The sequence below is a fragment of the Sorex araneus genome, chromosome X (assembly GCF_027595985.1).
Source record: "Sorex araneus isolate mSorAra2 chromosome X, mSorAra2.pri, whole genome shotgun sequence".
Classification (NCBI taxonomy): domain Eukaryota; kingdom Metazoa; phylum Chordata; class Mammalia; order Eulipotyphla; family Soricidae; genus Sorex; species Sorex araneus.
The window spans coordinates 289,227,466-289,253,189 of NC_073313.1; the positions used below are offsets into that span (position 1 = coordinate 289,227,466).

The following is a 25,724-nucleotide window of genomic DNA, read 5'->3' on the forward strand; positions in this document are numbered from 1 at the left end:
CTGCCTCAAGCCGCTGCCCGTGCCTCTGCTTTACTCTGCTCAGAACCATGAGTCTTGATGGTGACGCTTCTCCTCGAACGGTTCTCCCTGGAACCTCCTAACAGGCTCCACCTGCTTAGAGAAGGGCTCGGAGTGGGCGCTCTGTTGCCGCTACAGCGGTGGCTGACTAGGTGGCAATCCCTGCTACATTCTTTGTCGTCCTCAACTGCACATGGCCTGTTCTTCCTTTGGATACAGCAGGTGAGCATCGCTATTTGTTTTCTCAGACTTACTGTAGTTTTATTTTTGGAGACTGAATTTGGGTATGGCAAAAGAAGACAAGAAAAGGGGCAAATTCACAATGTTCCCATAAGATAGAGGGCCTATATTCTGACTAAAGAAAATTATTTCAAAAGTATCTTCCCGATGAGTTCTCTCTCTCTCTCTCTCTCTCTCTCTCAAATAACTGAATAGAACCTGGAAGTCCAAAGATGTAGTTGAAAAATAATTCTATAAAATTACATAATTTACTAAGTAAACAATGAATTGCGTTAGCTCCTATATGAATTATCATTTATTTACAGTCAGAAATGAGAAAGTAGATAATGATAGAGACTAAGACAATTGTGAAGATGTAGCTAGTTAAACAATTCTCACAATTAGGTAAAAAATTTATAAATAATTGATTTTATAATTATATTTATTCTGTAGCTCTATAAGTAAGGACTACAGATGTGATTGTGTGTATATTTAGTTTATGTGCTATTTAGGACAAATATAATTGTTTTGTAGTCAGAAGAAATCTTGAGATAAGCCTAAGAAGTATTACCCATCAGAAAAAATTTTTTTAAAAAACAAAAATATCTACCTTAAAGTGGAAAACTTCCAATCAAATCACACCAAGGCTATCAAATGTTGACAAAGGAAATAATAGAATAGGGCTATTTAATTTTAGGATAAAAGGTATTTTACATTTTTGTAAATTATATTTAATATACCATCTACAAGACTCTGTGTCATTCAGTTTTTTTCTCCTTTTGAATATTTTGTCTAAACTATGAAGTAAAAAGATTAATTTTCTCCGTTAGATAACTCTTTCCTTTCATAAGGGAAAAAAATCAAGACAGATCATCCCTGGGGGGAAACGTTTCATGCAGCTCCGGAGTGTGTGAAGTCTTCTGGCTAAAGATCTCGCCCCCTTTGGTTAGAACTGTGGTTAAGCATAGAAGACAGAATTTCAGACTCACCACTGAGAAAATTATAAATAATTGGGTTCGCAGCACTATTGGCATATACAAGCCAGTGTGAAAATGTAAACCAGGCATATACCGTCTCTCTGTCTTCCGTGTGAGCAAACATCCCGAACACCCTGTAGGAAAAGAAACGATAATGGGAGACTGGTGTGATTTTGGAAATTATCTTGGTTAACCAGCTCTTGATTGTGCTCTGCAGCAGATAGTGGTCACTTAGTAAGTTTAGGATAAACTGGTGTCTGTATGGTTCTTTATGGCATAATAAGTATATATTAACTCAAAGATCAGATCAGGTCAGAGTAGGACAATCTCTCTAGTAAACAGCAAACACAGCAATGCCGCTTGCTGAAAAATTAAAGCAATGGAAAATGTATCTATTTCCTCATTTAGTTTTATTTCAAATTATTGAGAAATGATTAATTGTCCATTGTATATCATTTTAAAAGCACTCTTAAATTTCAATCTGTAACTATTTCTTCCTGCCTTTGTTTGTGTATAAAATAAAAATAAAATTATAAAATAAAGCATTTTATTTCTTCAACTTTAGTCATCCCGGCCTCATTGAATTCACAGTATAAGATTTCTATATACCCAGAGAAGAACTTATGTTTAGTAGTAAAATTATCAATATCTGTGGTAATTTTGTATTACTCTAAGTTCTTTTAGGTATTTAATTATTATACCCTTAGCAATCATCTGAAGATTTGTTTCCATACTTTGAAAACAAATCTATCAAATTCCATTCATGAGGGAGTGATTGGGACATTCAGTTCATGGGCCTGTCTCCGTGACTCCAGAAGTCATGTCCTCTGGTGATGACGGGACAGACACCTACCCTCTTCCAGGCTGCCTGCAGAGGCCCTTCTAGCTGTATGGCGCCACCTAAAATGATGTGATAAATATCAAAATGGCCTTGACAGAAAGCCTTTCCCAGCCCCTGCAATGATAGCATGTAACTTATTACGACTCAATAAATTTATAGACTGAAGATTATAAAGCATATCCTGCCACTTAATCAAGATTATATAATCTGTGCCCATGATAAATATGTATTTTCATAATCAAGTTATGTTCCATTACCACAGCTTGAACATGACAGTGTAGGAGACTATGGAATAAAACAACATAAAACAATGGAATAATTTGTTACGACCTCCTAGCAGAATATATATTTGAATACTATATATAGGGAGAGAATATATATTTGAAATCTTAGACAAGCCAGAATTGCTTTAAAAAAAAGTTTCAAGTAAGAACATCAGCCTGGCATTTCTTATATCGAGACCCTTGGTCTACATACTATTAGCTATGTGTGCCTGCAATAGTGATGAGCAGAATAGCAATAATGCAGTCTGGCTTCAGTTAATGACATTTTGGTCAGTGAGAGATGCATACTGATGCATAATGGGGATCGTCTTTAACATAGACTTTGAGGTTTTCAAAAATGGGCCTGTGGCCAGCACAGATTGAAAGGTTGGGAGTTGCTATGGTGGACTGCGGTGTCTTAGTCTACATAATTAGTCAATAATGCAAAAAAGTAAATAAAGTAAATAAAGCAAAAGATAAATATTTTGCTACATTAAATAATAATTATTTACAGAAGCATTGTTCAGAAATTTTTTATAAATATATTTTTATATGAGAAATTAAATCATTAGCCTTATGATAGTAATTTTGTCTTCACTAGTTGTTTTTGGGTCATTTTGGAAGAAAGGATATTTATTGTCATAGGAGATGTTTTAAATCTGTCCAGTCAATAAAATCTGATTAAAAAAAAAAATAAAGTTTCAAGTAAAGAACTTAAGGATTTGTCAAAAAAAGGTATATCCATAAACAAAAAAAGAGATAAGCATTTAAAGAAAATGTGTGCAGAAAAGAGAAAGATTTTTTAAATGTTTAATATTTTGTGGGGAAAAAATAGTTTTCAAAAAACTGAAACGCTTTTATACTTAATATGGACTTTAGAAAAATTTTGCTCTCCTTTGAAAGGAAGGTATATTATAATCGAGAACTACTACCTCTAAGTAAGTACTGTGGAAAAGCTAAAGACAGGATACAAGTAGTTATTTGTAGGACTTCAAATAGATATTTGTGAGAAATAAGACTGACCCCTAAATGCTATATAATATTATTGAATTATAACAATACTGTAGTATGTCAACAAATAGAGAAGATCAAAAGAGCAGGGGATTAAGACTTGGTGGCCTCTGAGCTTTCTCCTGTCAGCCAATACGCATCAGGAACCCGAGCTCCCAAGAAATCTCAGGCCTGTAAGGATGTGCCATAGCAAACAGTGTTACCGACCAAAAGCTTATTTCTTTTTCCTTCCCTCCATGGAGGAAGTCAGGAAGCAAACAAAAGCAAGGGCCGGACGGAATGAAAACTCCTTGCAGCTGCTTATGCCACCTCTCACCTGTGTGAGTGTGAGTCCAGCCACAGCTGTGTCTCTCCTGAGTCCCAGAAGGGAGGAAAGTGCTTTGGCCTCTGAGTCAGGGAAAAGCTGGGAGCACAGCCCTAATTTATGCCCCCAACTTCCTCATAAACAGTTAGGATTGCCCTGGGGCCAGTCTGCAGCAGTTGTTATCATTCCTGATAAGGGCGCCTGGGCCTAGGTTCCTCTAGCCCACTGCATTGGCTGTTTCTGCTGGTCAGATGTTTTCATGGAATAGCGTGTCTGCAACATAACAAGTAACATGCTTTCTCTCCAGGAACAACTGTATGCTGGTTTTTATTAATATTGCCGAGAGTTTGATTCAGTGACTTCAGGAAATGGATTTTCGTTCTTTCTGGTTAAGAATTCAAAACACAGTACGTTCCATGACTCGATTTGTGTGTGTGCTCACAAATGTACTTTTAAGTATAATTAGAATGAAAGCTTAGAAAATATTCTTATCTCACTGTATCCTTTAGAAAGAACTCAGCCGTGATTCCTCATGTCTTTAAAGACAGAGTTTTGAACCCGTTCAGATCAAACACCAATTCTGGGCAGTAAATTGAGTGTTGGTTTACTTTTTCTTTTTTTGCATTAAAACTTTTTTCTGCATCCAAGGCTTAGCAATTAGCTTGAAGAGGTCAGGGAACATCTGTTTTATGTCTGTCATTCAACAGAGAATTTGCAAGGACAGGAGCATTGAGCTCTGAGAAGTCTTTGAACAAGCCTAATCGCCTTACCTATTGGTGAAAACAACGCATTAAGTTTCTCTGCCGGAAAAACCATCAAGACAGAGAGTTCTGATTACTCTCTAGCTTAAAGACAAGTTTTGAATTGAGAGCTAGGAAAGAGAGGCTAAGGGGAGGGACTTTACCTCTTTAGCACATTGAGAATGCTAATTGGCAGATAGCAAATTGCAAACACCAAAAGCACCACCATGAGCATCCGAGCTGTTTTCCGTCTGGCTCGGATCTGCTTTATTTCAGCAGCCACGGCGCTAATCCTGGACTTGGTCTGCTGTCCGGGCCCTCTGAGCTGTGAAACCGGCTGCAGGGGTTTCCATTTCCTCTGAACCACAGACGATGTCCCCGGGATCTGCAAAGAGCAGTCACTTTAATGCCATTTTATGCAGGAAAGCTCCATTCTGCTAAGGCACAGGAAGGAGGGGGTCCCAAATGACCTGGAGGGTCTGCAGATTTCATTTGCCCAGAACGTTTGCAGAGGTGGGTGATTTCTTAGATAAGAGGATCTATGTCTGAAAAGGAGTTTAGGTGGGAAGAAAAGTTGAAATCAATTTTGCCAAGGCCGAAAGAGTTAACAGAGAAAAAGATACCCCTATAGGAAGAGAAATACCTCCAGTAATGGAATGTTATTCAGTGTTTTTTTTTAAAATGAGTTGTCAAATCATGTAAAAAAATGATGCTTTATATGTGTTTTACTAAATGAACAAAATCAATCTGAAAAGGTAAAATACTAGAGGATTCTAAATATATGACTTCTAGGAAAACACAAAATCAGGAAGACAGTAAAAAGATCAGTTGATGCCAAGCGCGTAGGGATGAGGCGGAGCGTGGATGATAGATTCGTGTACACTGTATTTGATGACTGTTCAAATCCATAAGAGTAGGATAAGAGTCCAAAGAGAAAGCTATGGACTTTAGGTTATTTCTTTTCTTCAGTTTTGAAAAAACAAATGTTTTTTGTTTTCAGTCTTCCCACTGATAACGGGAAGACTGTCCTAAGAGGCAGAGAGGAGCTATTTAGGAAGTTTACTTGATTTTATTATGAAAATTAACTCCTCTAAGAAATGGGCTCTTAATTTAAAAAATAGACATATAAAGACTCAGAAATAACAGTAAAAGTATAATAACTATTATCTTATTAAGAACTTTTAGTCAATGCATACACCTAAGCTTAGGAAAATCTCAGATAATTAGGAAAGAAGTCAGAATGGATTTTTTTTCCCCATGTGCCACTACTGCCACCTAATGGAGAGACAGCACTGAACTACAGAGTGCTTTCTAAACCTCTCTCCCTCTCCCCACCTCCCTTTCTCTTTCTCCCTCTCCCTCTCCCTCTCCCTCTCCCTCTCCCTCTCCAGAAAACCTTTCAATGACAGGAATAAAATACGTATATAAACTATTCTTTCTTGTTTATGGTTTGTTATGAAACTGCTTGAAACCTATATTGTGATCTGACTGTTTTTAATGTACAGAATACATGATAACCTTTTACTACCAGAAAGGTTAGTGTAAAACATAGGAGGGGGGAGACACAGAGAAAGACACACAGAGAGATATTTAAAAAGTTTAGTCTGAGGAGGAGGGAGGTGGTAGGAGGGAAACTGTGGACATTGGTAGTGGGAAATGTGCACTGGTGAAGGACAGATGTTGGAACACTGTATGACTGAAACCAGATCATGAACAACTTTGCATCTGTGTATTTCAAGGTGATTCAATAAAAAAGGGGGGGAAATAAAGTGCACAGAAAAAGACAGAATGTCTTGCGACGTTAACATTTTAAGTAGCTGGAAATTCTAACAACAGTTATACAAGTAGTAATTTTCCAGACTCTTTTCAAAGTTATTTGATAATAGCAGAAAGTCCCTCCAAGTATAATATTTTCTTAATTAGACCCTCATGAAGATTGATAGGGTTTAGCAAGCAAAACAATAAAATTCAGCATGTAATTTTTTTGAAGTGGAAAATGTGCCAGCAAGCATACCATCAGGATTCTTTGTTCTATTAAGATTATTCATCTGCTGCTTCTATCTGCGCTGCATGCCAGGATACCTCGCTGGGTCCCGTGCTCTCCCTGAATGGACACTGGATGGATTCTATTGCTTTACACACCACAAGAATTGAGACTGCTAGAGAGCTTTTCATTTGAGGACAAAATTTGACCTTGATGCCCTTCCATACAAATTAATACAATGCTCCTTTTGACTATAACTATTCTCTCTTGAAACAAGCAAATGAAATTCATTAAAATCTACTCATATGTGGAAAAATATTTGATGCATTATTGCTCTTTATGGCCAAAGGCACACATCTTCATTTTTGCTTGCTTGTTTTGGGGCTAAACCTGACAATACTCAGGGGTTACTTCTGGCTTGACAGTTATTACTCCTGTCAGTCCTTGAGGGACCAAATGGGATGCTGGGGGTTGAACCTGGGTAGGCCATGTGCAAGGCAAACTTCCTACCCACTGTACTAAGACACTAGCCCTAAAGAATCAGACTTTTATACAGAAAACTGGTCCCACCAGTCTTCGAATCCAATGATGGGAAACTTTCCTCCTCTGAGTTTCTTTTTGAAATAGTGATTTTCCAAGTAATTGAGAAGCCACAATGAATGTTGGGAAGGTCTAGAAGACCTCTATGAGGAGTTGCCCTGTAAATGTCTGCTAAATGGGCTTGAACTGTTTTCTAAATGATCTCTGAGGGATCATTTAAACTTGAGCAATTCTGTTATTGACTGGTCCCCTGAAAGAATCAATATTCTGTATCTGATGACTTGTGCAACTATCAGAAACCATCAGAGTTCCCATCAAATAAATAGACCACCATTGGGAGCATGATTAAGGCCCCTGCAATTGGAAGAACAAGAGCAAACAAACAAAAAACCCTAGTGAGTCTGTCCCTTTTAAATGATGATATATATTTGATAAATACCTAATCTTGCATACAAAGTAAGAGACACAAACGTCTCCACTGCTATTTTTTTTGTCTAAAGAAAGATAGCTTAATATTTATAAAAATCATAACTGATCACCAAAGTACTTGCATAATCATATGATATTCACTGTAGCACTGTCACACTGTTGTCCTGTTGTTCATCGATTTGCTCGAGTAGGCACCAGTAGCATCTCCATTGTGAGACTTGTTTTTACTGTTTTTGGCATATCAAATACACCACGGTGAGCTTGCTAGGCTCTGCCATGTGGGTGGGATACTCGGTAGCTTGCCGGGATCTCCAAGAGGGACAGAGGAATCGAACCCGAGTGGGCTGCAGGCAACCCACTGTGCTATCGCTCCAGTCCATGACATTCACTATCACATATAATTAAATATATGCATATTCACTGTGAATTCCATTTTATAGATAATAAGACATTGCTAAAATTGAATTTAAAATCTAGGTTATACCTTTAAAATATAAGAGGTCAGAATTTCAGATCTGAATGAAAGCCTTTTTTTGTTTTTGATTTTGGACCATACCTGACATGCGTCAGACATACTCCCAATTATTTATTATGCCTAAATGAAACAATGATAGTGATTAAAAAGAAAGGCTGGAGATCCAGGGCATAAGGAACTTGCCCCGGGGTGTCTGGCACCTCATGTGCTGCCCCGAGCCTTCTCGGCATGACCCTGAAGTGAGGAGCCGGGCATAAGCCCCAAAACCCACAGGCTTGGGCCCGAATGAACAGACAATATTTTGAGGGACAGAAGGGACTCTTTATGAAGTAACTCTATCATTTCCATCCCCATTATTAAGGTATGAGTGATCTAATTATTCAAAATCTTCACCGACTATTATTTTGTCTGTTTTTTAAAATTTTTTTAGGCCATTCTATTGAGTGTGAAGAAACTGTTCATTGTGGTTTTAATTTTTGTTTCCCTAATAACTAATGAGCATTTCTTTATGAATGTATTAGTCATTTGTATATCTTTATTTGAGAAATGCTTATTCATAGGTTTGTGGGCCAATTCTTAATTATATTTTATTATTGGATCACAAGATTTTTTAATTTTTAAATTCTTTGAAGGGGAGTGGGTTGGGCCTCACTCTGCTATTCTCAGGACCTCCTTCTTGGCTCAGGTGGGCCACATTCTCCGACCCCCCAGAAGAGGTGTTTGGTTTCCTTGTTGTTTTTTTTTTCTTTTTGGGTCACACTCAGCAATGCACAGGGGTTACTTCTGGCTCTGACTCAGGAATTACTCCTGGCGGTGCTCAGGGGACAATATGGGATACTGTGAATCGAACCCAGGTCGGCCGCGTGCAAGGCAAACGCCCTACCCACTGTGCTTTTGCTCCAGCCCCAGGTTTCCTTGGTTTTCAATCTACATATTTAGATGTGAGTTCTTGGGGTTGGAGGAAAGTCCTGCTATTAGTCAGCAGCCCGTTTGCTGTGGACTCAGGCCCAAACACTGCTAGGAACCTCTGAGGTCACACCTGGCTGGGAACCAACTCAGGGAACCAGCAGAGACTGGAAATAAAGCTCAGGTTTGTACACATGCAAGGTCTGTGCACCCGTGCAAAAGCTAGCTCGCCGTCTCTAACGATGCTTTTCAATATGCTACTGCAAAGACTTTCTCCCATTTGCAATGAAAACTATTTTTTCCCATTTGAAAGTGAAAAGTTGCCTTCTTACTTTCTTCATGTACATACACTCTGAAGTAAGAGGTTTTGATTGTTGATAACATCTAATTTATCTATTCTTCAATCTTGTGATTTCTGTTTACAGTTTATAAATTTTAATAAACTATTGCCTAAAGAAAGATTGTAATAATATGTGATAAGGTCACATAATGAATGTGTTTTACTCTAAAATATTTTTATATTATTAGAGAGTCTCTTGCCCACACGCCTGGCTGTCTTCCCCGGGGCCCCTCAGTGAGGATGGGCTCCAGCTTCCCTCCCTGCCCTGAGCAGAGCTCCCGGCAGCCGAAGACCACTGGGACCTAGCCACAGCCATGCTCAAGGCCCCTCTCCACACGTTTGGACAAGCCTCACACATGAAGGTACCGGCAGAGGAACCCAGGTATGTGTAATCCCATCAATAGCCAACATCCAGTGACTTAAAAGCAAGCTCCCAGAAGAGATATCATATAACCTACTTCTCCCTCTGGGAGAAACTAGCAAGCTACTGAGAGTTTCCTGCCCACATGGGATAGCCTAGCAAGCTTCCCATGGTGTATTCATATACTAAAGCCAGTAACAAGCTGGATCTTATTTCCCTGACCCTGAAAGAGCCTCCAATGCAACATCATTGGGAAGGCCAAGTGGAGAAAGGCATCTAAAATCTCAGGGATAGGACGAATGGAGAGGTTACTGAAGCCGCTCAAGAAATCAACGATCAATGGGATTTCATGATCGTGATTTGTGATTATTTGTTTTCATGTTCTTGTCAATGATTCAATTTGAGTTAACATTTTTTGTGTGTAAGGTGGGGTATAACTTTTAAAATTGGATATATAGTTGTCTTAATACCACTTATTGACAAATATGTTTACTCTTCTTATTAAATTGTGTTAACATTATTGCCAAAATTCCATGATTCAAACCATAGGGGCTTAATTTGTAATTTATAAATTTTATTTCATTTAGTGTTTCTAATAAGATTCAACACTGAAAAATAAGTATTCTAGGGGGCTGAAGCAGGTAGGGTGTTTGCCTTGCACGCGGCCAACCTGGGTTTGATTCCCAGCATCCCATATGGTCCCCTGAGCACCCTCAGGAGTAATTCCTGAGTGCATGAGCCAGGAGCAACCCCTGTGCAATGCCAGGTGTGACCCAAAAAGCAAAAAATAAATAAATAAATAAATAAATATTCGAACTTTGTTATTCTTCATCATCATCATCATCACCATCATCACCATCACCATCACCATCCCATTGTCGAATTTCTCTAGCGGTCTCAGTAACGTCTCCATTCACTCTAGCCCTGAGATTTTAGAAGCTTCTCTCTATTCGTCCTTCCCAATGATGCCGCATTGGAAGACTCTTTCCCCTGACCTTTGTTCTTCTTATACAAATGATTTTGTTTACTTTTTCTTTTGTGTTTCTGTATTAATTTCAGTATCAGTTTTCCAACTTGTGCCCCCCCAAAAAGTAAAAAAGCTGTAATTTTGATAGATATTTTATTGAAATCATAGGTGAAATGAAGATTTTTCTCTAATCTAACTTGCCTTTCAATCCCTAAACATACATGCAATAACTTTTAATTTCACCCTTTTTTCAATTAAAAAATTTTAAGAACATTAAGTGATAAGACTGCTTTGATTGAACATATTCCTAGTCATTATTTTCTTTTGGTTCTATGTTGGAATTATTTCATTAATTTTCCTTGGCTTATATTTGGCTACTGTATAAATATGAAATTGACTTTTGTGTGTTAAGATTTTATCTTGCAAACTTGCTGTTCTTGTTTAATTTCTTTTTTCTCTCATTTCCTTTTGTGCCAGACTCTGTGGTGCTCAGGACCTCTGGGGAACCATCTGTGATACTCTCAGCAAGACACACACCAGGATCCCTGCACTATCTCTCTGTTACTTTGAAAAGAGTCTTTCTAAATTTTTTGTATTTCTAAATTTTTTATTAGTGTTTTCTATATGGGCTGGAGTGAGAGCCCAGTGGGTAGGGCGGTTGTCTTGCACAAGGTTGACCCAGGTTCAATTCCTCTGTCCCTTTCGAAGAGCCCAGCAAGCTACCGAGAGTATCTCGTCCCCACGGCAGAGCCTGGCAAGCTACCCATGGCATATTAGATATGCCAAAAACAGTAACAACAAGTTTCACAATGGAGACATTACTGGTGCCCGCTCGAGCAAATCAATGAGCAATGGGATGACAGTGATACAGTGATACAGTTTTCTATATACAAAAGTATATACATTAATATGGAGCTAACTCTTCCTGATAATTTTATTGACTTTTATATACTTACTCTTATAGATACAGAAATAGAATACAGATCTATTCAATGTTGAATCAAAGAGATAAGAGTAGACCTCCTTGTCTTAGTCCTGATGTTAGTGGGAAAACATTCCATTTTTTACCATGAAGTATGCCATTATCTGTTTATGAAACTGAGGAAGTACTCAGTTAAGCCCTTTTATCTTGAAAGGCTGTTGCAGTTTTGTTCTTGTCGAGTGCTTTTACTATACTATTGGAATTACAATACTGCTTTGTATTAGAACCTTGATATATGTTGTTTGATTTCATGTGTCAAGCCCATATTGCCTTACTGAGCAAAATCACATTGGTCATTACATATGACTATTTTTAGGTAGTGAATTTGGTTTGCTAGCATCCTATTGATGTCTTAAATCTATATTTAAAAGTAGATTAAATCTGTCTGTTTTTCTTATGGTACCTGATTCTATTTTAAAATTTTGTTGTTTGTTTTGGTTTTGGTGCAGCTCTGAGATGCTCAGAGGTTAGTTACTCATGACTCTGCACTCAGGAAGTATCCCTGGGGGTGCTCAGGGGACTATCTTGGATGCTACAGATCAAACCTCAGTTAGCTTAAGGTAAGACAAGAACCCAACCAGCTGCACAATTGCTCTGGCACCCCCTTGTCTGCTTTTTAACAGGAGGTTAACTATAGTTTTATGGAATGAGGGGCAATATTCACTCCTCTATTTTAAATGCAAGTTTGTAAACACTTGGTGTTACTTCTTCCTCAAACATATGGTCGAATTTGTGTACTGCCTTTTATATTGACCTATATAATTACTTTCACTGGTACTTTTTATTTCCACGTGTGGAGTTGAGCTATTATCTTTTCTTAAATTGAGGTGTCGTGATTTACAAAGTCATGTGTAAATGAGTTTCAGGCATACAATGTTCCTACACCAATCCCTTCACCAGTGTCTACTACTAAAGGCTCCCGGTCTCCCTCCCACTGACCCATCCTGGCTTTATGGAAGACACCTTTTCTGGGATTGTCTCTTTCAGGGACTGTAGTTTACAAGACTGTTACTAACATGATTTCATGCATAACACTTCGCCACCGCCCCTGCTGCCCTCTCCTCCTCCATAGCAGACACTTACCTCCACCATTGTCATGTGTTCCCTGGCCCTATTCACCCCCAACCCCAGCCCAGCCCCCAGTAGCATGCTTCCTACTAAAAACCACTTCTTGTTCTGAGTTTGTGCATTTCTATTGCCTGTGGACATCTGTTATCATGCCACATAAGAGACATCATTCTGTCTCCCTCTGACTGATGTCACTCAGCATGAGCTTTTTGACTTAGCCTCATCATTTACAATTTGCTCTCTACCTCCTCACAGCAAACTTACTTGCCATCACCCCTCATGAATTATTTTATGTTCTATTCGAAGAGTGTTGGAGATTCTAGGGCAGTAGATGAGATTGTGATGAACTCTGAGATAGCGAGAGTCCTTTGAAAAGCTTAAGGAGTACTTGTGAAATTAATATACATGACATTATAAGATGATTCAAATAGAAAATATAAATTATATAGAGAACTGGAAAGAATCCTGAGAGAGGCACATAAGCTAAGATTAAGTGCTCATTAATGAAAGTTTTAGAAAAGAATCTGCAGAATTTCCAATATGAATGCATTATATAAATTACATTGTCAAAGAAACAAAGTTTAATCTCTGATTATAGTAAAGCATTGTTTAATTCTTTCAATGAGGTTTAAAGTTCTTGAGAAAGTCAGAGGACATACTTTACTCACTAATAATATTATGCTTATTATTTCCAAGTATATAAAAGATTCCATGCATCTTCATAATTTTAAGCAAAAAGGACGAAACTTCCACTTAATTGCACGCTTTATATTGTCTATGGCACATACAAGCCTTAGAACTCTGTTTATAGACATAAACAGTTGGAAATTGAGAGTTGCTCAAGCAGAATTCTACATAATCACCCATTTGGGGTTAATTTACTTTATTGTGCCTGCTAAAGTGAGCTCAGCTGAACTTGCCATTTTCAACTCCAATCTGTTTTCTAAATGTTTTTAGTTTCACAGGCCAGACATTTTACTGCAAATCTTCTGAATCATGTGGTTTGTACTCCCTGGCTAATTTATCAAAAGAATGTGAATTACTTTTGAACTTAAACTACAATTTAAAACTTATTTTAAAGTTTGATAAATGGAAGACTACAAATTTGAGTAATAGGAGTATTGGATGGAGATTAGTAGTTAACTATTTTATTCATCAAATATTTTTAAATACATGGTGCAAAGTACTGTGCTAAATTTTGGGTTTACTTACATGTTTAAGTAAACCCAAGGAGTTTTAAAGTTGTATAAAACTAAGCAAATATGAATATCTATTATATATAATGGATACTAACCAGTAAGAATATGACACTATGAAATGATCTCAATATGGAACAATCCTAGTCAAAATATCAATCAAAATTAAAATATATTTATTTCTATGCTCATTAGTTGCTTAACACCTATAAGAACTTTTAAATTTTCTTTTTTCCTGTGGATTCTACTTTTTCTTTCTTATTTTTTTTTTGCTTTTTGGGTCACACCCGGCAATGCACAGGGGTTACTCCTGGTTCTATACTCAGGAATTACTCCTGTCGGTGCTCAGGGGACCATATGGGATGCTGGGATTCGAACCCGGGTTGACCAAGTGCAAGGCAAACGCCCTACCCGCTGTGCTATCACTCCAGCCCCCGGATTCTACTTTTTCTTAACCTAAAATTCTTGCTTTTCTGAGTCTTTGGACAATGGATTTCCTTACGTTCTCCACATTTTCCTAGAACATTATCTTATTCTGTTTCATTATTTCTTATAGAATTTTTCTTGATTGACTGATCTGAATTAACCTTGTACTAATTGGAGGGATACAAGATAGTGAATAATATCTTGGTGGAACAGAGACAACCAAAAGAAAGTCACTAGAATACTATAATATGATACTATGCAATATCAATTTAAGAAAGTAGCTCCATGCACCAACTCAACACATTGCATGTCGATTTAAACACATGAAGGTAACTAGGTAATTAAGTGAAGGGCTCAATAAGAGTGTTTACTATTAAAGTATTTTATTTATCAGGCACATTCTATTATCTAGGTACTTGAATTTATTCATCTAATAATTTTAATAATCCGGTGCAGTAGATACATATAATCTACTTTACAGAAGAATAAAGAGAGGGCCAGAGTAGTACACAGAGTACAGGTGCTTGCCTTGTGTGTGACCTACCGAGGGTTGATTCCTAGCATCCCATATGGTCCCCAAGTCCTCCAGAAATGATCTCCGAGTGCAGAGCCAGGGGTGAGCCTGAAGCACTTCAGGGTGTGTTAAAAAATGAATGAAGAGAAACACAGAAATTTAACTGACAAAACGAGTGTATTATTTGAGTGGTGTAGTCAAGATCCAAATACTCATGAACACTAAATGCGGAGTATGTTTTTGACTTGTTTAACTATGTCATTTGCATATATTTCCTTCCAGCTTATAAAATTAATCTCATGCCCTCTGATCTGTACGTCTTTATTTCTTTGCTTTCCCGGCTCTCTCTTTCTCTGTCACTCTCTCTTTCTCTGTCCCTCTCTCCTCTGTTCCCTCCATTTGCTGTGCTTCTGTGTGAGGTCACAGCTGCTCTCGTGCCTAAGGGCTGCATATATTTGAGCCCCGGGGTCACGGGAGCAGCTAGACATCACTCCAGGGCATGGCAGAGCCCTAAGCTCACGCTCAGGAGCTTACATGCAAGCACTATACCTGAGCAACAAACTGGCTGCTATATATGCTGGGGGAATATTTTCTTTATTCACAGCCAAGCTCAGCCACAAGACTTAAAAATTAAGGAGATCTAGGGGCTGGAGTGATAGCACAGCAAGTAGGGCATTTGCCTTGTACGCGGCCGACCCGGGTTCGATTCCCAGCATCCCATATGGTCCCCTGAGCACCGCCAGGAGTAATTCCTGAGTGCAGAGCAAGGAGTAACCCCTGAGCATCACCAGGTGTGACCCAAAAAGCAAAAACAAACAAAAAAAATTAAGGAGATCTAATTTAGGACGGTTCAAAACTGCCATATTTGAAATATTAAGATTTATATCTTAATAGAAAGAGAGTCTCTTACCCGCATGCCTGGCTGTCTTCCCCGGGGCCCCTTGGAGGGGATGGGCTCCAGCTTCCCTCCCCATCCCGAGCAGAGCTCCCGGCGGCCAAAGACCACTGGAACCTAGCTAGAGCCGTGCTCGAGCCCCTCTCCACACGTTCGGACGGGCTTCATGCATGAAGGTACCAGCAGAGGAACCCAGGTGTGTGTAATCCCATCAACTGCCAATATCCAGAGACTTAAAAGTGAGCTCCCAGAGCATACCTTGTAGCCTACTTCTCCCTCTGGGAGAAACTGGCTAGCTTCTGAGAGTTTCCTGCCCACACGGGACAGCCTTGCAAGCTTCCCATGGTGTATTTATATGCTAAATCCAGTAACAAGCTGGATCCCATTCCCCTGAGCCTGAAAGAGCCTCCAGTGCAACATCATTGGGAGGGCCGAGTCGAGAGAGACTTCTAAGATCTCAGGGAAAGGACGAATGGAGATGTTACTGAGCCCGCTTGAGAAATTGATGATTAACGGGATCTCGTGATCGTGATCATGAAGATTTATATATGTTTTTCTGACCTTCTGACCTTTCCATGGGTCTAGAGAGGCCTGATGCAAATTATTTAGTTACTGTTTCTTTTTTCTTTTTGGGTCACACCTAGTGATGCACAGAGGTTACTCCTGGCTCATCTACTCAGGAATTACTCTTGGCAGTGCTCGGGGGACCATATGGGATGCTAGGAATTGAACCCGGGACAGCCAAGTGCAAGGCAAATGCCCTACCCACTCCAGCCCCTATTTGTTTACTTTTAAGTTTAGAAAAAAAATCTCCTCTCCTCCTTGAAATGAAATGAGATGCCCGAGCACAGCCTGTCCTCACCACTGGCTTGGAAGTAAGTAAGACAAACTTGTCATGGAGTTCGAAAAATTAAGTCCAGAGGCCTGAGCGCTGGCCTTGCATGCAGCTGACCCTGGTTCAATTCCTGGCCCCCCATATGCAGCCCCAACCCCTGCCAGGAACTCGCCCTGAGCACAGCCAGATGTGGGCCCCCAAAACGAACGCATAGAATCCAAGGAAACAATCTGTTATTACAACTAACATACTTTGAGGTTAACCTCTACAAGAGAATAACCTAGCAAGAAATGGGTGGCATGTTTAATAGCTAGTAAGAAGCCAGATGCGACAATAACAGTTACCCTCAATGATGTGATTTTAGCGCCATGGCCAGGTGGAGAATATTAAGGAGGCTGTTGCTCATACTGGGAAATAAGCATCCATGCTTTATAGTGATAAATGTTTGTTCTCTTAATTTAAATTGAATAACAGAACAAGTGTCGCACTTATAAGAAAAGAACTGTCATCTTTGAGAAGAAAATAGGACAGAGAAAAATAAAACTATGAGATATGCAGGGATTTCAATAAAAATGCAACCATTGCTCATATCCAAAGCAGAAGATGACCTCAGAAGTGTTTGAATAAGGAGTTGCAGGCTGAATATGCAACTGATTCCCAGAATTGAATGGCCCCAGCATCACTGGGTGCAGGCTGCCTCAGAGCACTGGTGGAGCACCCCTAGGACACCCACCGCTTGCCCATCAGTGATATTGTTTGACTATGACACAAATTAAAACTCATCCTCAGATAATTACCTACAGAAAGGTTGTGAAAAACTTTGAATAAGTTAAGGTGACCCCAGCAAATATTTTCAGTTAGATAAAATGTCAAAGAAAACCAATTGAGAAAATGTGCAGTTTTTCAAAATCCTCACTCAAACTCAGTAGATCTTGAAAAGTAAATCTTGAAACTTACATGTCCCTCCTTTTCTCTAGATAGAGATGTAGCTAAAAAATTTGTGGCATTTTAGAAATGCATTAATGTTTGTGCAAAAGCTGGCTTATCTTTTGTCAATAAACTCATGTGACATCTTTCATGTGCCATCACATGAGTTTATTGGTGATTTCCCTCAAATAATCAAATTTCAGCTTGAAAGTTACTTGTTCCAAATTCCATTTCCTTCTACTATGACTTCCTCTGTTCTCTGTGCTTTTATTTATTAAGGTAATTATTCTGCATACAATGGTGCTTTTCTCTAAACCCCTTCATTAGTAGCTCTGACTAGAAATCTTAGCTTTTTTATCAGACATGTATGCGAAGGATATATAATGAATGTTTGATATGTGGATCAGAGTTAATTATAAAACATTCTCTGGGATAGCAAATTTTTATAGCAAATCAGTATCAGCTTTACACAATTTCTAAATTGCTAGACTTTATCTGATTATCCTACTGTTCTAAAGTCAAAAGATCACTGAAGTTGGAGATTTAGCTAATAAAAATATATTATCACATAAATATTATAAAAATGGGCTGGAGTGATAGCACAGCAGGTAGGGCATTTGTTTGCCATGCACACAGCCTACCCAGGTTAGATTCCTCCGCCCCCTCGGAGAGCCCAGCAAACTACCAAGAGTATCTTGCCTGCACGACAGATCCCAGCAAACTATCCGTGGCATATTCAATATGTCAAAAACAGTAACAACAAGTCTCACAATGGAGATGTTACTGGTGCCTGCTCAAGCAAATCGATGAGCAACAGGATGACAGTGATACAGTGATACAGTGATCATAAAAATACAACTTTCTAGACTTATAGTTTCAGGCAACATTAAAGGAATTTGCATTTGTGCTTACAAGAAATAAAATATAAGTTGCAGTTGAAAATTAATTAGGCACTGAGTTTTAAGATTCAAAGGAAATCCATAAAACAAATTCTTTAAAAACCTTACCTAGACATGCCAAATGCCGCATTATGCTAAAACACACAGTCCTTTGCTAAGTATATCATACTAGCTTGCCCTTCCTTCTTTCCTTCCCTCTCCTTCCTTCCCTCTACTCACTTCCTCCCTCCCTCTCTCCCTCCCTCCCTCCCTCCCTCCCTCCCTCCCTCCCTCCCTTCCTTCCTTCCTTCCTTCCTTCCTTCCTTCCTTCCTTCCTTCCTTCCTTCCTTCCTTCCTTCCTTCCTTCCTTCCCTCCCTCCCTCCCTCCCTCCTTCCTTCCTTCCCTCCCTCCCCCCTCCCTCCCTCCCCCTCCCTCCCTCCCTCCCTCCCTCCCTCCCTCCCTCTCTCCCTCCTTCCTTCCTTCCTTCCTTCCTTCCTTCCTTCCTTCCTTCCTTCCTTCCTTCCTTCCTTCCTTCCTTCCTTCCTTCCTTCCTTCCTTCCTTCCTTCCTTCCTTCCTTCCTTCCCAGTGGTACTCAGAGTTTCCTCCTGGCTCTGTGCTAAGACACCCTCTTGGGGCCTCTCAGAGCCACCTAGAGTACTTGGGACTGAAAGTAGGCTGGCCATGTGCAAGGCAAGTGCCCTCCTGCCCCCCTCTATCATTCTGGCCTCACTCATACAATTCCTGCCTTTTACTTGTATTTTTTTTTTGTTTGGGGATATACTTGGACATGCTCAGGGCTTACTCAGGGCTTTATGCTTGGGGATCACTCCTGGAAGTGCTCAGAGGACCCTATGGGAGGTGGCACAGGGCATGAGTTGGCTGTGTGCAAGCCGGTGCCCCAAGCTCTGTGCTCTCTCTGGCTCTTTTATTTTTAAGCACATCCTATACAAAATGTAACAAATTATTTAAAATTACTTACCTGCCTGCACCATAGTTTGCGAAATATTTGTAGATAGGCTAATACCATAAGACACAGGGGTGCCATGTATGTGACCAGAAAGAAACAAATGTGATACATCTTCGGGTAAATTTCACCTGGAATAAAAGCCAAAATGATACAATCTATGAGTTACAAATATTTTAAAATATGTCAATATTTTCACTTCACTGTACTTACTAATCTTCTATATGATTTCACTGACAAATTATAGACACAGAAGGAAAGCTTAAATACACAATGACTTAAATTGATTCTATGTGTGTGTGAGAATGCGAAGACTTCATTTCAGTTCACACGCTCAGAGATAAATAGCAGTTACCTATTTATTTCTAAATTTATGCTGCCACAATCTATCCGAAATTAAATTTTCATTTATAAAACAGCCATTGTTTTTGTCTTTATTAATTACATGTGGCTGATCAATAAGATTTAATTTGGATTGTCCTAACCAGGCATTTATATGAAGGGGAATGATCAATCAAAACCTAATCTCTACTGTCTTTGTTAAAATTGTAAGAGAATGAATAAGCTCAGTTGATTCTTTCTTATTAGAATGTGTTTCCCGAGGAACAGGAAGTTTTCCTGGTTATACCTCCAAATATAAATGTGGAAAATTTGGGGGAAAATACAGTAAAAATTTGACAATCTTTTTATTTTTCTTTTTGGGTCACACCCAGCGATGCACAGGGGTCACTCCTGGCTCTGCACTCAGGAATTAACCCTGATGGTGCTCAGGGGACCATATGGGGTGCTGGGAATTGAACCCGGGTCAGCCGCGTGCAAGGCAAACGCCCTACCTGCTGTGCTGTCACTCCAGCCCATTGATAATCATTTTTAACATACTAGATTATATACAAAATCCCCTTAAGGTTTTTGCTGTTATGTATTTCTACGTGCACGTGCACGCTTTAAGAACATTAGACTTTGAATGTTAGTTTTCAGATAATATGTGTACTTTTCCTTTTCCTCACCCAATCTCATTAGTCCCGAGCACCCTTAGGAATACAGTATTTCTGAAATATCATTAATTCTACATACATGGGTGATATGTATAGCAGATTAGTCATTTATTAAGGAGTCAAATAATTTCATTATAATCGCTAAATATGAATGTTTCATTTTTCCAAGACATACATTATTTTTAAATTACTTTTTAAGTACTCTAAAGGGTATTTTTCTTTGTACTGATGATGTAGTAAATTTCACTAAAATCTAAAACTAGGAAATAATATATGACATTAAATGGATTCCATGTGTATTAAATGTAATAACATAAAATAATTTTAGCTGAATGTTAACAGCTAGAAAGCAAGGGCTTTTTAAATATATTAACATACATATATACTTTATTTTGATTTTGATAATAGCACTAGGTTTGGTTTATACTATTACTGAAGGATAACACAGTCATAATAAATTATTTTCATGATTTTAGAAAGGACACAAAGAGGGCTGGAGCGATAGCATAGCTGGTAGGGCATTTGCCTTGCATGTGGCTGACCTGGGTTCGATTCCCAGCATCTCATGTGGTTCCCTGAACACCACCAGGTGTAATTCCTGAGTGCATGAGCTAGGAGTAACCCCTGCGCATTTCCCGGTGTGACCCAAAAAGAAAAAAAAAAAAAGATAAAGGACACAAAGAAGCATGAAGGCTAGTCTATGTGGTCAAATTTTTGTTGAAAACAATTTATAGTTAGATTTAATCAGTAATGATTATGAAGAGAATCATACTTAATTTTATTATTTGTGTAATAAAATATTTAAAATATATCATGAATATTCTTCACGAGCTTGATTCCATAGCTTCTCCTTCTAGATTATTTTAGTTAAATATTCTCTCATTCCTTCTAAAACTATCCTCAACAGGAGTATGAGAACTGGATTCCAGCAGGAATGTTGTCACTGGGATGGCGAAGGCGAAGGTCCTGGGAGGCACAGTATGTTGGTGGCGGAGGGAGGCGGTTATCTGGAGGAAGGAATGCTGAAAGATGGTACAGTCTGCGTACCAGACAGACAGGCTGCGAGGGGGGCGGGGTGTAACTGGGGACATTGGTAGAGGGAACTGGGCTCTGGTGAAGGAATGGATGTTGGAACGTTACAGATTTGAATTTCAATCATGAATTACTTGGTAATTTTGTAATTCATGGTGATTCGATAAAAATAGATAAATATTTTAAAAAACAATCCCTCTACTTCTTTCTCAGATGGTTTTTCTCCTTGCAGGGACTACAGGATGCATGGGAAGTTAGGAGGTCCAGAGTCCCCTTTGAGGTGTCATTATCAGTATCTCTGTGACCCAGCTGGCACATACCTAGCTCACCAGTTTCTAACTCCCTTTCAAATTCATCCTGTGAAACAGGCCCATTACATAAAAAGCACCAGAATCTGAGCAGCCTGCCTGGAGGAATACCAAATAGCCCTTGGCTTTGATGTGCGCCAGACAGAGCTATGGTTTGTGGGCCAGTTTCAAAGGAACAGGAAAGTGACCTCAGCACTTCTCAGGCACCTGAGCTACTTTGAACTTTTATTTGTTTTGAAGAAAGTGTCACATGAGCTTCCCATATAAAGATGCACCTTTGAAGTTTACATATCTGTGAAGCCCTGATGTCTGCATACTGAAGGAAGGAAGACTTGATAGTTGTTTTTTTTTTCCTCTTAAACTGCAGCTAAAGTATATAATCACTGTGATAACAGTTGGAATTTTAAACATTCCAGAGAGAAAACTGATTCAGTGATTAGTCTACTTATAAGTTGTTTGAAAAACATGTAATTGTCTAGTAAATGCGTTTTATAGTAATGAACACTTGCAAAGACAAAAGTTGATCAGGCAAAATTACACTTTCAGGCTAGAATAGATTGTTTTAATAAAGTGACTCTTATAGATCATTGGAGATGCATGCATTTTATGTTTATTAACAATCCAGAAATGTCCCTGAAATTTGAAATTGTATATGTGGGGACTTATTTTTAAAGTCCACACTTGATGAGGAATGTCTTCAATATATTTTAAGATATATATAATCTAGACATATATTTAAGACATATATATGTATATATAATCTAGAATGTAGCTACTTGCACTGTGCTCTCCCTAAGCATTACCTAAGTTAGAAAACATCATTTTAAAGATTGTCAAACATTAAAAATATGTATCAACAGATGACCTGAATAAATTATTGTGTATATATGAAGCCAAGAAAAATAGAGCATATGTGGATATTTTTCAGTCTTTGAAACCAGAGCAATGTCATGTGTTAGAAAGATAAAGCTTACCTTTACTCAGATGAGGTAAAGTCCATTATTGAGCCAAAACTTTAACCTGATTATCTAAAAATTTTAGACTTTCTTTTCTTATGTTACATCAATCAAGATTATATCATAGACATGTAAATTCTAATCTGTCAACTATTCCACTTGGATAATATATCACTGTCACTGTATCACTGTCATCCCATTGTTCATCGATTTGCTATAGCGGGCACAGTAACATCTCCATTGTAAGACTTGTTACTGTTTTTGGTATATCGAATATGCCCCGGGTAGCTTGCCAGGCTCTGCTGTGCGGGCTGGATACTCTTGGAAGCTTGCCAGGCTCTCCGAGATGGATGGAGGGATTGAACTCTGGTTGGCTGCATGCAAGGCAAATGCCCCTACCCAATGGGCTATCGCTAAACAATATGTAGTTGATGGAATCACTAACATTAATCTGAATCTTAATTTTGTTTTAATATTTTCCCCAATAATTATTATATGCTTTGAAAAGTATGATAATTTGTATGCCACAACTACCTTGTCAAGGAAGACCTTATTGATTTGACTTTTTTAGGTCACCAAAGAACAATTTAACTATAAGATTTGAAATGAGAGAAATTATGACTGACATTATTCAGAATATTGTCTTGATTAAATATTAGATAAGTGAGTTTAGAGAGAATGATATCATTAAATGGTTGATCAATGAACACAGGGTCAATTTTAAATTTGAGTGCAAAAGGGAAGATTTCTATCTTGTTCCTTGAATTTGTCCTGTGAAATTATATTTATAGACCAAGCAATCCAAAAAGCCTGGATATTACTTTTGTAACAATTTCTTTATAAGTGTGAATTGATGAGGCAAACAATGAACATATTCAAAATATATTTTAGATGGACCAAAAGATATTTTAGACACAAAACTGATACACACTAAAGAAGCAAAATATATATTATATTTTGCTACTTTAGTGTATCTCCCACAAGTTATAATTTAGAAACTTGAGAAACTCTCTACTTCTTTTTAAGACAAGCCATAGACAATGATGAATATAATGCATTGCAGAAATAATATGTCCATAAATAATTCCTTATTTCTGATAATACTTGAAGTAAAACAGACTCTCAGTTATTTTGCATCACAAATGAGACAATACTTGCTCAGAAATGATAGATGTGAATCAGGTGACCAGACTGTTTACTATTTACCTTCCTAAATACTTGCTGTAGGATAACCATGAGATTACCACTTTTACATTATTCTTACCTGCATTATCAATCTAACCTGGTATAAGGACAAGAAAAGAATGGTTCCAGACGAAATTAAGAGCTGAATTCAAAATAAAAACCAGCAACCTCTTGTGGGTAGGATATTAGCCTTATTTTGGACTTCATCCAAAAGCCTAAAATAAGAACTCTTCCTCAGAAATCTTTGATTTAGATTTGATAAAAAATGTGCCTGGAGCTTTAAGGGACTGAATGGGCAGGGAGGCGGGATGGAGGAAGTCTGCAGTCTGCTGGTGGGCTGGTGATGCAACTTTGTATTCAAGGGTTTTTTTTTTTTAAAAAAAACTGAAGTGTTGCCTACAGACCCAGCCTACAAGGAAATTTATTGCCTACTTATCTCCAGTAATCAGCAACCTACCCTTTCTAGCAAAGTACTCCCAGTTCTCCTTTTCTATAAAATCTGCAGCCTGTGACTAAGGAGATAAGATGATTACTTTGAGGACACAAGACTGCCCTTTTCCTACCTGCTGGGTAGTTCTCAAGAAATCTTTCTTAGTCTATCACTGTGCCTTTCAATGGATTAGATCTATCCTTTAAAAATTGCAGAGGAGCCCATCTTTTGTAGAAAAATGCAATTATCAATTCAGTTTAAAGAGAAGCTGCTTCACAAGTTCTTTAGATCTTGCCTTAATGTAATCAATCAAAGAATCTAAACTTTAGAGAGTGTACTCTATAAAATATATATATAATTTCCTAAGGAATCTCCGTGACTATAGCACATGTGCCTGAGTTTTAACATTTTTAATTCAATGTGGAATTAAAAAATAGCCTACCTAACAAAGAGCATTTTAATAAACTCTATATTTCATGAGTAAACAGATAAGAACTGCTTTGAATTCTTTTATATTTTACTTGAAAACTTTTAAGTGAATAACAGTTGTGCTTAATATTTGAATCTTAGTCTTTTGTAAATTTCATTGTTTGATGTTGTAGATGATCAACTCAACTTAGCATCATGAGTTTTTACTTTAAAAACATTTTAACTCAATTATGAACTAATATAAAACAACTTCAAATTGTTTCCTAATTGACTTATGATGACTTAGTTTAGATTTTAGTTATGCAACAATAATTGCTTTTTCCAATAAACTGTTGATTCTAGAACTAGATAATAAAATGATTAGGTTAAAATGAGTTTTATTAGAAAGGTAATTAGAAAATGATAATTAGAAAATGATGTGGCTTTTTACTTAACTATAATCACTGACAAGATTCCTTAGTTTGCAATGTTTTTATTAATGGATGTGAAGACTTTTTGTTTATTTAAAGAAACATTGAAAATATATAGAAACACAGTTCATAAACCTATATATATAACTAATTACCAAAATAATCTAGAAAAAGACACTACTACTATATATTGAATAATAGGTGGGTATTTTATCTAATTTCTATTTTTTAAAGTATCCCACTTTTGCATTAGGAACTTAATTTTATTTTATCCATTTTTGGGCCATACCTGTCAATGCTCAGGGCTTAAGCCTGACTCAAGAATCACTCCTGGCAGTGCTCAGGGAACCATATGTGCCCATTCAAGGCAAACAACCTACCATTATATATTATCTTTCTGGTCCCTGGGAGTTTAATTTGAAATGTACTTGTTTCAGTCATAATTTCAAATAGATAGCTTAATTTACCTCTCATGAATTAGCTAAAACTTTCTGATCAAGAACTCTGTGCCTCTTTTCTAAGTATCATAAAGAAAATGTACAAGAATTGCCAAGAAGTGACATAAAATCTGTCCTCAACCTACTTTCTTCCAACCACAACTACAAACTTGGAAATTTTCTTTTTTTACCTTCAATGAATGGTACCCACCGTGTGCTATTTCGTAGATTAACTTTTTATTCTTTCTTGTCTAGAGAATCCCTGTTTTTCTTTAATCATTTGTCAAAGTGTTATCAAAACCCATTGTAAATTTTGTCCAAATAGCTAGGACTGAGTTTGCCCTTTCATTTTTGTTTCTGACATTTTTGTATGAAAGTATGTTTAAAAAGTAATCATACTGTAAATGTTTATTTGCATTTCAGATCAACAATTTAAATGTGTTCCCTTTGGACAGCATCTATTTGTTGTCACATCTATTT

General features: G+C 37.9%; 1 protein-coding gene across 1 annotated transcript in view; it reads right to left on the bottom strand.

Moving 5' to 3' along the window:
* HCRTR2 (hypocretin receptor 2) overlaps nt 1-25,724 on the bottom strand; it is a 142,995-nt gene that overhangs the window by 5,459 nt on the left and 111,812 nt on the right. Inside the window, exons 4-6 of the mRNA XM_004615791.2 lie at nt 19,078-19,193; nt 4,538-4,758; nt 1,227-1,348 (exon numbers count right to left, since the gene is read on the bottom strand). Coding sequence (XP_004615848.1) covers nt 1,227-1,348; nt 4,538-4,758; nt 19,078-19,193 — 459 coding nt within the window. The remainder of the gene's footprint in view (nt 1-1,226; nt 1,349-4,537; nt 4,759-19,077; nt 19,194-25,724) is intronic.